The sequence below is a fragment of the Amblyomma americanum genome, chromosome 1 (assembly GCF_052857255.1).
Source record: "Amblyomma americanum isolate KBUSLIRL-KWMA chromosome 1, ASM5285725v1, whole genome shotgun sequence".
Classification (NCBI taxonomy): Eukaryota; Metazoa; Arthropoda; class Arachnida; order Ixodida; family Ixodidae; genus Amblyomma; species Amblyomma americanum.
The window spans coordinates 141,314,169-141,331,428 of NC_135497.1; the positions used below are offsets into that span (position 1 = coordinate 141,314,169).

Genomic DNA, 17,260 nt, shown 5'->3' on the forward strand with positions numbered 1-17,260 from the left:
TTGCTATATGGCATACGCCATCTGAGCGGTGTCTCAGTGGCTCTAGCGTTCAGCCGCTGATCTCAATGTCGCGGGTTTGAACCCGTGGCCTCAGCGGCAGCAGTTCAGTGAAGGAGAAATGTAAAAACCTCCCTGTACTGCGCAATGTGTGCGCACGTTAAGTAATCTCGGGTGGCAGAAATCGGTACGGAGCCCTCAACTTCGGCGTCCCTCATAGCGTGCACACTGCGCAACGTTGCCGCGGAGAAATCGAATAATAGCAGTAATAGAATTTTTGTAGTATTGTCTGTTCGTCTCTTGTATCTATTACGGGTGCGCTTCCTTTCACGTGGCTGTTGTAGGCGGTTCTACGACCGCTGTCGGGACAGGACATCCAGTTGGCCATGCGTGCCGAACATCGAGCAGAAACCACAGGCGCCCATAGGGCCTCTGCCAAGCACTATATGCACCTCTTTTCGCCAAGCAGTGGCTTCACGCGTAAAATGAAAACTGCACTGTTAACGTGGCCGCAACCCAGCGTTTCAATCAGTAATGAGCAATTAACCATGCAAAACAAATTACGAGTTTGATAACCTGTAGCGAGATGGGGCAACAGTATTCTGCGTACGCCACCCTTTCACTGCCACACTCCGCCCAGCCCCCCTTCTTTTTGTGTTTTCCAGTCTTGCTTCCCGTGCGCTACGTTCCAAAATAGACAGTCAGAGAAAGCAGCTCGTTAACGGAGTACATTTTAGCCAACTTGCTTGCGTTTGCTATCGTTTCGAAATTTACTGCTAAGTACTAATATAATTCACAAGTTTTCCTCGGAATGGTGACAGACACCGCGGCATTTTACAGGATACATATAAGTATTATGAAAATATACACGAAACGCATACTTGCAAACGGCATAGAGGCTCGGTGTCTTGCAAGAATTTGCAGACAAAACGGTACAGTCTCCCCTATAACGCCTAATCTGCCCTGGCGGTATACTAAGTAACTAACGTATCACGGCGCCCGCAAACGCAATGTTATTGGAATGGAATGCTCCGGCGGGGAAACATAACCGCCTTAACCATATATGCACTGAAATCTCGGTTGCAGTATAATACAGAAGATAGTATACAGATATTCATTTTTGGTAACCGACATTTTTAATCGGCGAACATTTTGCCGCGTGCTTACAACTTCTCAAATCGACAGCGTGAGCCACTGCGTAGTGGACTACTAGGAAACGCACGCTTCAACCCTTTCAATGCTTCAGCGGATGAGGGGGGGGGGGGGGGGGGGATATGTAGAAAAACCCTAGACCTAGCTATGATGGACTCTGACGTGACGCGGTCACTTGCTTCGCAAATCCTGCCACTCCGGAATCTTGGCAAGCACGAAACGCTTGCCGGTACTGTCCCTCGCAATAGCGGGTCCTTTTCTCCTCTGAACACTAATTCCTTCGTTTCTTTTTCTTTATTTCTCCTTCTTCGACCCGCCCAGAAGCACACTGTCAGGCGTTGCAAGATTTGGTTCGTTCGTCTAGTGTCTGTGGGAAGAGGGCAAGCTTCGATAAGGTTTCAGTGTATACACTGGCGCTCAGTTCTGGATTCGTCAAATGCGCACCCACCGCGCTTCCGCCTACAGATCACCGCCCATGCCACTCGACTGTCTTAGAGAGAGAGAGAGAAAAAAAAAGAGAAACATTTCGGCACCATTCCTGGCCACGGTGCCTTAACCTCGCGTCACTGGTAGGGTGGCCGGCATAAACAGTGTCGCTGCGCGCGGCTCTGCCGCCTTTCGCCACGCTGCAACGCTCGGCCGCCGCGCAGTCGCCAGCGTCGGACTGGCGGCACGGAGAACAGGTTTTCTCGCGCGTATCTTGCTTGACCAAACTTCCGGTAGCATGCCAGTGATATATATATACGACGGATCACACTACGCGCGCTATACACACTGAGGACGTGCTGGGAGGGCCCCGTAGACATCGGGTGGGCCCAAGAAGGGGGGAATAAAAACGGGAGAGTGACACCGCGGGGCCCACACCCTGCGTCTCCCGACGCACTGCCTCGGCGGCAGAGCGAGAACAAGGGGCAGTCCGCGGGAGGCGGTGAAAGAACAAAAAAGAAAAGGAGACGAAAACACCAAGGCACGCGAAAAACGCACGATCGGCGCTAGCGTCACGACAGAAGAGCCACTGTGTAGGCATCGGAACAGATGCGCGTTGACGATCGTATGCACATGCTTGGAGAGAGGCGTAAATACGTAGCTTGACAGCGAGCAGGTGTTTTCACCTTAAACGCGGCATCAGCCGGCATTCAGACGTCAGAAATGACTTGACACTGGCTAGACGGAAAGAATGACCGAGAAATGAACAAAAATAAATAAATAAAAAGAGATATACCGGAGGATCTTCCAGGAAAGGTAAAATAAACTAACCTGCGCGGCCTTTTGCCTTGATTTAAGTAGCTGTGCAGCTATGTGTAACCAGGCCTGCTTCGCATATGATGCGGGTGAAGAGCGGCCAGTAGTTCTTGTTCACCGGCGTGCAAACGCGTGCAAAAGATTTACGCACAAAAGCGTAAAAAGGGTTAATACCATTTAATGCCCAAATTATGAAGCAATTAAAAAAATAAATCATTACCTCCGCGTTATGTTGGCTAATGCACATACATTCAAAAGCCAATATCAGAAATGTGTTTGCCGAAAAAATTTCATAAATCAGCATGTCGAAAATTTGTCCAAAGCGGCCTGCGTGCAGCACACGCTGCTCCGATACCTCCGCATTCATAAGCTTTCAGTTGCTGGTTATATGACTATTTTTATTCGTCCATTTTCGCTTCTCGTACTTATATCATTATCCTTTGGATGGTCAGCAACCAGATATTGTTCGCATGAACTAATAGACGTATACAGCGTGGCTAACATGACTGACGTTTGTAGCGCGTTGAAATATCGAGCCCCGAATTTTTAACTTTCTGTTAACAGTACCATCTACTCCTCTGTTATAATGGACTGCTTTGCTGCTGCGGTAACAGTAAGCCTCGATAGATTCTGCACATTGCTTCGTACTCATTGAGGACGAACAAAAATTAAACCCCATACGGAAAAAATGCAATCCTTAATTCATATCTCAAGCGATAGCGTTATTTCTTCTTTGAAAAGTAGGAAAGTAATGCTAAACGCGCCCGATTGCGGAGACCATACCAGTTGGGAAAACGCTTTTCTGAGCATGTGGCACGACTTGATGTAAACAGACAACTTGCCAGTGTTTTATCAGCGAGTTCGCCGCGCTGGTATGTATGCCTCCGTATGCGTACCACGGATCGCTCGCTTCCCGAGAGAAGAAGAAAAAAAAGCAAAGAAAGAGAGAGAAGGTAGCAGGCTTGGTTGCCGCAGGTTTCGACGTTCGTCATCTTAAACACAGTGCATGCTTCGCTCTCAGTATGAGCAAAGAAGACCTGCCGCATAGATACCACGAAACCATTGCACCTCGCATGCTCTGTACTGCGAATAAACCCACAGGAGCACTTTCGCCTGAGCATCATTTCCCTTCTCCACGGCGCTTTCACGTCGCCACAGCACGGACAGTTTGTCGTCGAGTGCAGATACACTCTTCCTGTCCCCTTTTCAGAAAAAGAACAGCGACAAAGAAATAAACAAACATGCCGAGCTTTAGGAGCGTTACTGGCGCGAGCATACTGTCGCGCAGAGGCGCCGGTTGGGACGTCCCGTTAGTGACGACGCAAGGAGCGCAATGTTCCGACACAGCCTGGGCGCAAACACTCACCTGAGAAATTTTTTTGAGTTCCCCGCGCCCGTCAAAGATGGAAATGTATACTATTTCCTCACTGCGCGCAATTCGTTAGACGCCTTGCGTTGACGCGTCGGCGGCGCTTTTAGCAGTAGCAGCGACAGGTGCTGCGCTAGAAGTTCTCGCTGTCTATACTCTCCACTGTCAACGTTTAGAAGCAATGCGTTTCTGGTCTGAATGAAGTTCGGAAGGGAATATTAGCTATGAGCAAGGGTCCAGGCAATCAAAAGAAGGCACAACAAATGCACCGTCTTAGCAGAGGAAGTGAACGCGGGTTGCCTCAGGTTACCAAGTATCGAAAAACGCCTGAACTACATCAAACTTCCACACATGGTCCCGGCTGCCCGAGATTCTGAACGAATGAGTTCACTCTTTGCACTTTTCAAACGAAGTTCGGTTTGCGACGCGCGTACGAGGCAAGGAGTAAAAAAATACTCGTTCTCAATATACTCTTCGCAGTTCATTCTGAGCCTTCTCCGGATAAATACCAGACAGAGGGACTTCCTGTACCCTCACTAACACGCAAATTTCATACCAATTTTACCGTGTTACGGCGACGGGTGTTGCGCGGGCTCTGCGCGACGTGCACGACCAGAAATCTAGAGAATCTATTACGTCGCACATGGCCACTGAAGGAGGCAATTTCGAGAGAATTAATGCGTAATCATTGCAGCTGTTGACGAAGGGTGATAAATATATTTGAATACATTTTCGCATGAGTACCAAAGCAATTACCCTAGTTTTACGACTGCGTTTAGTATCGGAGATGCAAACCAAGCTCACTGACAACACAACCAGCAACGAGGTGTGTGAGATCACGCGATAAGAGCACAGAGACAAGAGCGGAAGGCACAAACGCGGGTCCGCAGCGCTGAATGAAGAGAGGAGCACGCTTCTCAGTGTGGCAAGGGCGGCATGCTCAGCGGAGAAGACAGCTTGTAAACATCCGTGACAGTTTCGCTACTGCGCTGCCGGAGCGTCGCAGTGGAAACGACACAGTGACAGTGCGTGGAGCCCCCGAGCGTGTAGTCAGCGCGCACGTCGTCCGGGCCCCGGTGTGTAACGCTCATTGAGGCGCGCGCGCACGCGGGAGCGCGCGGCGCGGCCCGGCGGCCGGAGCCGGAGCGCGGCCAGGGGCAGACGCCGCGCGAGGCTCGGGCCGCGGGGACGCACCGCACGCTCGGAAGTCGGACCGTAGGCCTAGGGCTCGACGGCAGCGTGCACTCACATTGCATCCGCTGAGGCCGGTGCTGCTTCCGGCGAGGCATGCCTGGGGCGTCGCCAGGGCGGCCGCCGTGCTGCTGTAGGGGGCGAGCGTGCTCAGGGCCCGCGCCGGCCGAGCCTCGCCGGAGGGGTTCTGCCGGCCGCCCAGCGCGCCATGCCTCTCGCGGCCGCTGCCGTGCGACCGCCAAGCATCACGGGAAAGTCATTGCGCTCCCAGCGCGCGCCGCCGCCGCCGCGGCATCTCTTGGCCGCCGTCGAAGGCGCGCCTCGCCAAGGAGCCCCGCGAGCGGGCCGCACCGCTTCGGCCGCCCACCGCGGGGAAGCGCCACGGCTCTACGGCAGCCAAGGCGCACGCGCCGCGCTCGACGGCAGTCGCGGACACTTCGCCCTGGGGAAGGCCGCGTAGCGCAGGTGCCCGGTATAAAAGAGAAATCGCGCGTACTTCTTGAATCAGCGTGACATCACGAACAAAAATGTGTGAACAAAGCAGTGTCATATAATTTTGCCGTTACGGAAAACTATCGAATCGCTCCATGAACCCAGAAAGACTAAAACATAAATTTCGATGATCGATTTTGCTAAAACTGATGATTCCTTCTCGAACATTTTACATCGCCGTGGCTCATAGGCTGAAATGCAAGAGTGTTACGAAAGTAAACAAGATGCTACCTCGCGTGATCACATCGGAGCGTTGCGCGGCTATTAACAATGTTTCTCTTAAAGGGGCTGTGAAGGGGGCTCTAATAAAGTTGCGGCATGCCTGGGATATTGAAGCGCGCCGCTTCACGAATAGTGTCCAGCAAGAATTTTTTAAATGCGCTTTGTAGAACCTGAGTTATCTGTAGTTAACATTTGAATTTCAGCGTGTTCGCGCCTTTCCCTCTCCTCTCCTCACTTTTTGCACGCTGGAAGGTAGGCGCTCCTTCGCCGACCCCCCCTCTGGGAGCGGAGCTTTCCGACCCGCCGGAGCTAAGCGGTTTATTGGCCGCGCCCACGGTAGCGGCCTGACGTCTTCAAGAGCCTAACCAATGGCCACCTCTCACCATGTCTACGCAGATGCGGGGGACGGAGGAGGGTGCGACTGTGAAAAAGTCGCCGGGAAGGGCTCGCCAACTTTGACGCGTGATTGTGGGTCGTCTGCTGCGTGTAGAAGAGTATTCTTTGGCTCTGGTTTTCATGGCAACGCCGCGCAGTGATTAAGTGAGTTAATGTGCTCTCCTCGGAAGGAGTTTCAGAGCCCCTTTAATGTGCGTTCTGCTAGGAAGTTTTGAGCTGGTTTTAGCGGCTGTGTTGCTTATATGCATTTTCCGTTCCTATTGGTCATCGACTTCCCCCCCCCCCCCCCCCCTTCGATCCTCCTCGCATATGCTCAAGAAGAGACACGGCGGATTCTTTCTCCTCCGGACACATCCCGCGTTTCGCTTTTCTCCACACTCTCTCCCTCTCCGCGCGAATTCGCTGCTGCTAGTTAGTCTGAGCCTCCTCTGTCGAGCGTTGTCACTGTGAGCAGTAGAACTGAAGACCCGCTATCATGTAATGACGCGTTTTTGTCTTTTTTTGTTATTTCGTTCGTTTTGGCAACGTCTGCAAGACGTGGTGTGGTGAAGCATCAGACAGGCCGGGCGAACACCTCCACTAGACTTCTGCTCGTGACAGTGGACGCATCGCAGGGGTTCGTTGTCCAGATGGCACATTGCGAAAGAAATGAGATTCTTTTTCAGAATATGTACTTTTATTCGCATGTATTTACAGAAGGGCCGCGCAGGGGCGGCAGAAAAAGAAGAGATACAAATTAGCGAGCGAAGAGTGAACTCCGACAATTTCGGATCGCAGGGAATCGGGTAGAGCTTGAGGCAGCCTGCTGGGCAAGCCCATGTTTCTTTACGAACCGGTGAAGTTTTATTGGACGATTTCTTTTAGAGTACCGGCACGCCTTCACGGTCTCCCACTCTCGCTCCGCAATTAAGAACGTGAGGGAAATAAAACCGCGCTGAGTACAACTCAAAAATTTTGGTCGTCAGAGCAGTTCGGAAGCTCGGGCACTGGTAAACCGCACCAGCCGGCGCGTTGCCAGATCTCCATCGTGAACTGCATCCGAGAAGCACGTGCCGTGATGGCTGGTGTCTCTCCTTCTAAGCGCATATGAAAGGTGTCGCGCAATTCAAGCGACGAAGGTGAATCAAAATTAAAACAAAAAAGCCTGTCGTCAGTTAGGATCTTTCTCGTCCCCGTATTTGTGTCGTCGGACGTTAGCGGACACCATAACATCGCAAAAAGCACCAATTTCTCAATTCATCAAAACACTGAAATTGGACCGCAGCAGTAGCCAAGTAGTTGAGCATCCGCCTCGCATACCGGAGATGCGAGGTTCGATCCCCAGTACTGCTGGGTACCCACCGGTGAAACAATGGGTTCAAGCTTTCCCCTGGTCTGGTGCTCGGTTTATTTATAAGGTGAAATGCTTGGGAACTGGGCCTTTGACCCTACCTTGAGTAGAAGAGACAACCTTGTGCCACGGCGCTATTTGGCCATAGATGCCTTTGCGCCATAAAACTATTATCATCATCATCATCATTATCAAAATACTGAAATTAACTTATAACTTATAAGGTGGGCGGATGAGGTAAAGAAGTTTGCGGAAATGCGGTGTCCGCACCTGGCAAAGAGCCGGGTTAATTGGAGAAACGTGGGGAAATGCCTCTGCCCTCCAGTGGGCGTAGTCAGACTGATGATGATGATACCAGTTTACCGTACGCCAGCTTATCTGCAACATAAACAGCCCCGCCGTAGCTCAGTTGGTAGAGCACCGGACGCGAAATTCGCAGGTTGTGGGTTCTGACCCCACCGGCGGCATGTGGTTGTTTTTTCTTCGAATTTCTAATGAAATACGTTTCAACCATAAAGTGTTCACGCTTTTAATTTCACATTGATCAGCACCATAAATAATAAATAAATTTACGCACACGCACGCGCGCACACACGCACGCACGCGCGCGCACACACACACACACACACACACACACACACACACACACACACACACACACACACACACACACACACACACACACACACACACACACACACACACACACACACACACACACACACACACACACACACACACACACACACACACACACACACACACACACACACACACACACACACACACACACACACACACACACACACACACACACACACACACACACACACACACACACACACACACACACACACACACACACGCGCGCGCGCGCGCGCGCGCTAGCGGTCACCAGAGGGCTACTCAGTGTCTTCATCACTGAAAACGAAAACTGCCGGGCGTCAGCTCCCCAGCAATGCCGCTCTGCCATGCACAATGACGAGGGCACTGTGAACATAACAGAATCCGCCTTCATTCGCACGCAGTGAAAGGTAACGTACCATACAACTTTTACTGCTCACTTTTCAGTGACGCGTCCGCGAGTTCCGAGTGGCCCAATCAATGCTCGATTAATAAGCATGCAGCGTCTAAAACTCAGGAGCATGCTAAGATCGTTTTTTAATGTTTTTTTGCTTAGCTATAGTGCATAGTAGGAAAACTAATTAAAACCGATACTGAAGGGAGATCCCAACCATTGTTCCTAAACAAAACTGTCCATAAAGCAAGTCGTCTGTAATAACGAATCACGAAAAAAAAAGATATTCAGAAAAAATGGCGATTAATGTCTGCTTCTTGCTTATTGGTGGGCAGTCAAGTGGTAATGAAACAAAATATTGGGAGTTCCAATTGTGTTATCTAGGTAGCCATTTTTTTTTATAATGTGATGTAGTTTGAAGCCCCTAGAGGTCGGCGAAACGCATGATGGCGTCTCACGACGTGGTGACGTAACCCCTATTACGACTGCTGACAGACCATGAAACGCTAGCACATATCTGTATTAAGTCGATGGACACCTGCTGAAGGGGGCTTTCAACGCAACTCAAGCTGCAGAGAGGGCACCCTTAGCAACCATTCATGCAATATGACAAGGAGGATTTTCCTCTCCCTTCACTTTTACACTTGCCAACTGTAGCAGGTCACTTTTGCTTAGTCATTCTTAGTCGTATTATGTTTTGGTGAGTCATTCTTGGTCTATCTCTGTTTTTCCCGTGGCAGCCACCTTGCGGTCTCTCCCCTCCAGTTGGACAGAGGGATTCCCATCCCTGTAGTTTTCACCTGTCAACCGTGGTAGCTAGCGTTTGGTGTGCTTAACGCCACGCCGCCTGATTCAGGACACTTTTTCTTCACGGTCAGGCTTCTGATTCAAACGGATTAAGGAATGAGGTGGAGTGCATTTGGCTGGTACTCTGAAGTCATGAATAGCAGTTTACCAGTGCCCCTCAAGAGAAAAAATATGCAACGGCTGTATTTTGCCGCTACTCACTTATGGAGCAGAAGCGTGGACGCTAACGAAAAGGGTTAAACTTGAGGACAACGCGGGAGCTGTGGGAGGAAAGTGATCGGTCTAACGTTCACAGACAGGAAGAGAGTGGGTCAGGGAGTAAACGCGATTTAATGACATGCTAGTCTAAATAAAGAAGAAATGAGCATGGGCAGGATTTGTGATGCGAAAGCAAAAAAAAAAAACGATGGTCGTTAAGGGTAACTGACTGGATTCCAAGAGAAGGCAAGCGTAGCAGGGGCCGACGGAAAATCAGGTGGGCGGATGATGAGGAAACTTGCGGAGATCAGTAGGCCGCAGAGGCGTTTGTCCTGCAGTCTGGGTAGTTAAGCTGGCGATGATGATGATGGCAACTAAAGAAATGCGCTAAGGTGGCACTTTGATCTAGTCGGTGTGACAGAGCGGAGAGAGACAGCGTAGGAGAAAAGACAAGTCACGGTGAGAGACATTCTCACTGTTCCCTGTCGCCCGCCCTCTATCTCTCCGCCAAAGAAATGCATTGTTCGAAGCGAGGCTGAAGGTGCCGTTCGGCTGGGAGCCCTCAAAGCGCGCCCACGTACTGAACATGCCCGAGCACAAAGGTTGGACGAGTTTGGGGGGGGGGGGTTGATGCCGTTGTGGAGCCTACCAGTTCTCCTTGCTCTTCCGCTGCCTACATGTGAGAGACAGTTATTACTCCTTTTCTGAAATTCAATACGATAGCAAGGCGGGCGAGTTGGTGATACATATTTAAAAAATTACAGCGCGGAAAACGGGGATTTCAAGGGTAGAAAACACAGGACAAGCGCTGACTCTCAACTAAAGTTCAGTCACAGCAAACAGGCAAATATAAGCGAACAGGCAACAATCAAACAATAAAACCACAAGGCACGTGCACTATGTTGGGTCAAGATAGGCAACCTCACTGTCACGACGGAGCAGGGATGGTTTGCTGATGCACAATCTTGGTTTCGTTCTCATTTTGTAGGCTTCTATGGTTTCCCTGGTCAGTTGATCGGGGTGTTTATACACTATGTCACTATAGTACAAGGAAGGAAAACATGATTGACACTCTCGGCAATGATCAACTAAATTCGTGGAGTGGTTAGAATCTAATGAGTTTAGATGTTCTCTCAGTCGTGTGTTAATACACCGCCCTGTTTGACCAATGTAAATTTGACCACAGGACAGCGGTATTTTGTACACTACGCCCTCCTTTTCTGATTTCCATCAAGAGCCCCTTCACTGCTGCAACTGCTGCTCTTTACTTCTGCTCCGACTACAGCCGAGCCCGGATATATCGAAGCCGGGAATTTCGAATTATTGGCTATATCGAACATACAGATTACATTATTTAAAACATACGTTGTAAATGTACACGAAAGTCACGCAGTACATCGAACTCCAATTTCGTCAGTGGTTTGATATATCAAACTGCGCGCAGCGCCCCTGCAGGTGGCACTTCACGTAATGCATGGCGCTCTTCGGACACTTTTCGCGAGTTGAGCACGTTTAAAGCAGCTAGGGTTTCTTCGTAGAAAACTAGCCATGGCGCCGTCGCATGTCCGATTTACAGCCTGCAAATCTTTGGTGCAACCTATTTTTGAATATGGCAGCATTATCTGGAAACTACATAAATCATATCTTATTGAAAAGGTTAAAAAACACAACAAATACATCATTAAGGTTTACGCATTTGAAGTACTCTCGTCAGAAATATGCAACAGCCATGCGCACTAGGGCACAGATCGCGACCTTGTCTTGCTGTCGAAGAAGTGCTGCAATGAAAATCATTTCTCACCATTACCATGAGCCGCCGTGGTGTCTCAATGGTTATGGCGCTCGGCTGCTGGCCCGAAAGACGCGGGTTCGATCCCGGCCGCAGTGGTCGAATTTCGATCGAGGCGAAATTCTAGAGGCCCGCGTACTGTGCGATGTCAGTGCACGTGAAAGAACCCCAGGTGGTCGAAATTTCCGGAGACCTTCACTACGGCATCCCTCATAGCCGGGGTTGCCTTGGGAGGTTAAACCCCAATAAACCAAACCAAACCAAACCAAACCTTTACCATGGGGGGTTCCGATATAAATAAGGAACACCACTTAAAAACACCCAACCGCTACTGCAGCCAATGTAACCATAACAAATGCATTAGGCTGTACAGCTCGCGCTGTGTTAATTTACAGGGACACCGAGGCCACATTTGAGTTGGCCTGTACCCGGTAGATTACCGCATTCGAACGACGACGATGCTTCTCTCGCTGAAAACAGAGCTTTTATACGCTAGAAAAGGACAATTCAAGTGCATGCGCTGCCATTATAGAGGCCGATTTCTCAAGTAAACTGCGTGCGTCGACAGCTTTTCCTACGCGCATCACGGAGGCCATTTACTTCAAGGACGGCGATCACAGAGTACATTTAGGTGTAGACGTCACAAGTTTTAATCGAGTGGCTGGAAAATTTCTTAACTGCAACTTTCTCACCAATAAAATAATCTTTTGCAGCCTGACGAGATCAACGTAGCCAGAAAGAGCCATTCAATTGAGTTTTATCAATAACACCAACAGCAAAAAGATTGAGTTATCCGCTGTATCCCTTTAAACGCCCTTTTTTCCCGAAGGCAATTGAAATGTGAAATGCGTTGTTGCGAACTCTCTGAGCTTTGTTGTGTTTTTAACGCTAAAGTGACGTAATTTGGGTGTTATAATATTGTTATTGCCATTTCGTTTGTTTCTGTTCTTGCTATCTTGTTCACGCTGTTTTATCTGTTCCCGTGATTTGACCCACTCCTGTAAGAGCCTGAAGAAGGCTCACAGTATAGATAAATACATAAAATAAAAATACGCGTCTCGGAAGGGTGAAAAGGTCATCGCAGTCCTTCAGTCATGGATTAAATAAGCGCTTAAAAGCCTCTTCGTTTAAACTGGCGGCTCTCTTGAGCTTCAGTATCGTGCACAGGTTCCGCCCCGAGAATAATTATGCTTCGCCGGTCACCTTTGTTATTGCCAGCATTGTTAGCGAGCTTCGCCAGTGAAAGATAGTGGCACCATACAAGAAGAAGGGCTGAGGCATTTCCGGATGAGTGTTGGCACGATGCCTTGCATCCACACTGACTCGCCTGGTATCGAAGCAAATCATTCAGAAAGGAAGCGATCCACTGTGATACTCATTTGAAATGCGGAGTGCAGAGGGCGTATTGCTAAATGAGCGTCACGTTATTTGCCGACTTTGTTGAAAGGTGACAACAGAAGCGCCCTTCGTCTGTGTCTGCTCAACAAGAACATATACAGTGCATCCAGACTTCTTTTCTGTTTCGTGTGCGCGAGCGAGATTTTACTACGCACGCTTTCTAGAGTTCCTCCCTTTTGCCACCTTTTCCCGCTCGCGAAGCCGACCACTGCACACGAGAGGTCTCAGCAAATATTTTCACGGCGCGGGCATGTCCAGTGAGCTGAAATCATGACGGGTGCAGAAGTTCGATGACTTGATTACGCTACCCATCATTGCGTGCAAATTAATTAACCTCGGAGCGCTTTTTTTTTTACCTTGGCCTCGGAGACCCGCTCCTTACACTTCATGTCAACCGCGGTCACATAAGAATAACATCGTTCATCAAGTTTTCTTCGCAAGCAACACGTGTACGCTGTTGCGCGCATGCAACTCAAGAAGTGGCGTAATTGTGCTACAGCGCCTTAATTAGCAGGTTCGTGAGTGAACTGCCAAGGTGAGAGAGCCAAAAGCTGCGACAGCGTTAGCTCGCTTGAGAGCAGCGCTGTGTGACAGATTCACTTAGGACACTTCGCTCCGACAGCCAGGCTCGTGGTCCGGGGAAATTTTGCTTGATTTTTACACATTCGGCCGAAGAAAGCTCTTTCTCTCGCGCCGGCTGTCGTTGAGAGAGATAACTGCTCCCAATTATGCAGGATTCACTGCAGTGATTTCTTCGCGGTTCTGATCTATCCTCATCGTCGCTGAGCTCGCGGCAGCGTATATACGTCCATTCATTGACATGTCCGTACTTGACGTCCAATGCTTACTTAAAGAAAATGCTGAGATGCTATGCAAGGACGAAACCAGAGCAGTATTTTTGCAGCTAGTACCCTGCAAGTTGGAGCACTGCCTCAGATTAATCACCTACATTATCAGGATGCCTACAAATTAAATATGCGCAAAAGCTTGCATTTTCAAAGTGTCTGAGCCCCACCCAAGGCTCTTAATGGGAAAAGTTGCGAAAGTATGGTCTTCCTTTCATTACATTTGCCTTCTACACAGAGATGGAAGCCCGTAGAGAAGCGGCTAGGGGACGTGCATAGTCGTGCCGCCCCTCGGCGCAAGGTGGTTGAGGCACCACGCAAAGGTCAATAGAGAGCAGTGGCCCACAGCCGCACGGCCAATACGATAATGCGTTGCCGTTGCTACCGTCGCTGTGCTGGCCTAGGAACATGTGTCGCACAGTCATAGTTGCCTTAGTTACTGTATTTGCCGTACGGCGGCGCTAAAACTCTCGAATACTGCCACCGCAGAATCCCCATGGAAACCGCGCGATTCTTGTTCCCAAATCTCAAATGCGCACTCGGGCACCGAGGGGTGCATAGTGTTGCGGCGAAGAGGACGAGGCTTTCTGTAAATGAAAGGCGGGGCAATTATTGCGCAAGCCCTCACGGTGCGGGTCACGTGTCCACCAAGAGTAAGGCAGTTACCACGCATCTCCTTTTTTTATTCCTCCTCCTTATAAATGTTCAGCATCAAAATGGTGGCGACCCATCAAGTTTAGCGGCCGTTTCGCACAGTTAACGTTGAGCGGGGATGTCGCCACCCTAAGTCAGGCCGGGGGCGCGACTTGGCAATACTGCGCGCGTGAATGGAAATTAGCGCAAGCGTGGCTCCTGTTCCCTTTAGCCTCACAGGGGAACTCGCTGGCAAGGTGGGCGCACCGCAAGCCACTGCTCTACATTTTCCGTTCACCGGTCATGCGTGACTGTGCACCCGGCTTAACATCTGGCTCACTCGTGGGGAGTGCCGATATCTATTTTTCTAACTAGCGTTTTATAGGCGCACAGGGTGATTTTTTTAACGTTTAGAGATTTTTATTTTAAACCTGCGAGAGATAGGTCGGTGAAGTCTCTGCAACTGGATTTGAACAGCAAGCCGGACGTCATGCACATGATAAGATCAATAATTATACGATTAATTGACTAATAATAAGTAATCAACTTTTTATTTGTGATTTTAAGGGGCGAGGTTATATTTAGAAACTTAAGGCCGTAAAAATCGGAGGTGAGAGCAGTTTTTAAATTTTCTTAATCGGCAATGTGGCTCGAAATATTGCAAGTGAAAAATATGAATTTGAAAGTTGGTTGAGTTGGCTTTTCCGCATTGCATATTGATCAATGGCGTCCTTGCACGTGGTATCATCGCCGAAATCAAGTTAACTTCTTCTACATCATCAAGCACACACATGGCTTCTGTGTTTGATGCTTAAGAAATGCGAAATATGCCATTTTAAAAATATGCAATGAGGGAAAGCCAAATTAGTGACCTTTCAAAAGCTTAGCCCTTTTATCAGCGAAAAACAATAAAACAAACAAATAAACTGTAAGACAGACAATTGGGGTTTGATGCCCCAGCGGCCAGTGCCAATAAGCGCATGAACAGGAACCCGTTCAACCAGCGCTTCTATAACGTTCACAGGAGCGCAAAATAGGGCTTGAGTCGAGCGTTGACGGCGCACTTCTTCCCTCGGTAACTGCGGCGCCTGGTTTCCCGCTTGGATGGAAAAGGGGGGGGGGGGGGGGGGGGGGGGGGGGGGGGGAGGGGTGACCGGCGGAGCATGGGAGAGGGCGGCGAGGAGACGGCGACCGGGGGATTCGCTGGTAGGAGTCGGAGCGATACGTAGAGGGATGCTGGGGCAGAGGAGAAGAGACAGGCGGGGAGGGCACGGGAACGTCGTACGTCGGCGCTCGCCCGTAGTCGTGAGGACGGGACCCACGCGTGCGGCACCAACGGGCCACGTGACCAGCGAGGCCGCAAGCATAGCAAATAGGGCGGTTATCTTGCGCGCGCCACTGATTCATTGGGCCGCACGGATTCACCCGCCAGTTATCGTTGGTTACCTGCCCACCCGTTCCAACGCTGTCGCCTTCCATTCAGCGTGTCATCCAGGAGCAAGTTGCAGAGGTCCTGCCGCCCGCTAACCCACCCCATGTGGTCACTGCACCGCTGACATATGCTGCAGCTGTCGTCCGGTCACGACCTCAGCCAGTTGTTCCAGCTTATGCGCCACCTGGCACCGTCTTCCCTCAGCCGCCGCTCGCCCTACAATGCCTCTCACTCACCAGCCTTTACCCCGCGCCTCCACCAAGTGTAAAGAAGCAAATCAAGAAATAAATGTGGACGGCCACAATCTTTGTTAGTACACCGCAGCTGAGGGGTCAAGCGTTCGTGAGCGCCAAACTGAACTTTGTCAGCTTCGTCTTCTTCGGATTTCTCTCCTTCGGCGGCACTGGCCGCTGAGGCATCAAACCCCAATTGTCTGTCTTACAAAACAAAGTTTCATATTGGGGAAGTCTTCCGGCGTTCACAACAATTGCGGGGGAAACAGAGGTAGAAAAAGGCTAATAGCCTTTTTTTTTGTTCTGCAAACAAAATAAAGATCGACAGTACCCAATGCTATGTGGTCCACGCGTTCGTTCAAGCAATATTCACAGAAATGTTATATATATTAGGTTAAACAAATTTAGTTAGATTAGCCGAATTAATTCCTCCCTTTTTCTCTGAGAAGGTAAGCTTTCCTGCCGAATACAACCTGTCGCAAAGAAGCCAACACTAATTTCGAAGGAGGTTGGTAGAAATGGCTAAGGAAATGAGCGTGCAGTGCTGGTAACTGCTCCGTAGAGGGTTTGCTCTAAACAATTTGAGCAAACGCCAAAGCTCCCATGTTGATGGTCATTATATCTCCTGTAAAGAAAAAAAAACAAGATGAATACACGAGCGTACAAGCGCATATAAATTTGTTCGTACTGCAATGACTGTTGCCTTCCTTCATGTGTGCGTATGTCTTTACGAGCCACTCATTTTCCTTCCTTGGTCTTCGAAATGAGGTTGAGGTTTATTTCTTTCAAGGATGAAAGGGGGAACTGTGACAAAAGGCGGTGAAGCCTGACGAGGTCGCAGTTCCCCAAAACAGTGGATACAGCAGTGCGCAACACAAAAGCCTCAGATAATTAACAAAGCGTAATAGTAAGCAAAATAGTTATATCAAACGTCAGTGCTACAGCGCAACTATTAAACGTATACACAGACAGCACACCAAAGGTCAAGGCAGTCTATAAGCATGGCACGAAACCACTGAAGAAAAGACTGCACAGCCTGCTTGACACGAAAACAAAGGACGCTTCGCGGGAAAAGTAGAGAAATTATTTTAGGTCAGCACTGAATAGTTCTTTTTTAATGTATTTTTTACATTTGTTCGTAGAGAGATCAAACATGGTACTTAAATATGGGTTGTTGAGAACAACTGGAATCTGGTAAATCGGTTGTTGTTTTCTGTAATTAGTCCTTGTTTTACGGACTGAGTTCCTTTGTTGCCGAAGGGGATATTTAGTAGGAGGGCGATTAGGGCCGACGGGATACAGACTATTGCTATGGATGTACTGCAACAAGCGAAATATGCTTAAATGGTGTGCTTTAAGTATATAATTGTTATGGTACTGTGGTGATGTTGGTAAGTTTTCTGGTCTGCTATAGTAACTCTGAAGAGCCCGCAGTGCATTTTTTTTGCAAAAGCAACAACTTCTGGAAATTGCACAACGTTGTGGTGCGCCAGACCAGTGCAAAATAAGATAACCT

At 49.4% G+C, this 17,260-nt stretch overlaps 1 protein-coding gene across 1 annotated transcript in view; it reads right to left on the reverse strand.

Moving 5' to 3' along the window:
* Positions 1–5,161, reverse strand: part of LOC144113758 (protein tiptop-like) — a 384,665-nt gene extending 379,504 nt beyond the window's left edge. The window contains exon 1 of the mRNA XM_077647064.1: positions 5,010–5,161. Coding sequence (XP_077503190.1) covers positions 5,010–5,049 — 40 coding nt within the window. The 5' untranslated portion in view covers positions 5,050–5,161. The remainder of the gene's footprint in view (positions 1–5,009) is intronic.
* Positions 5,162–17,260: the final 12,099 nt, after the last annotated feature.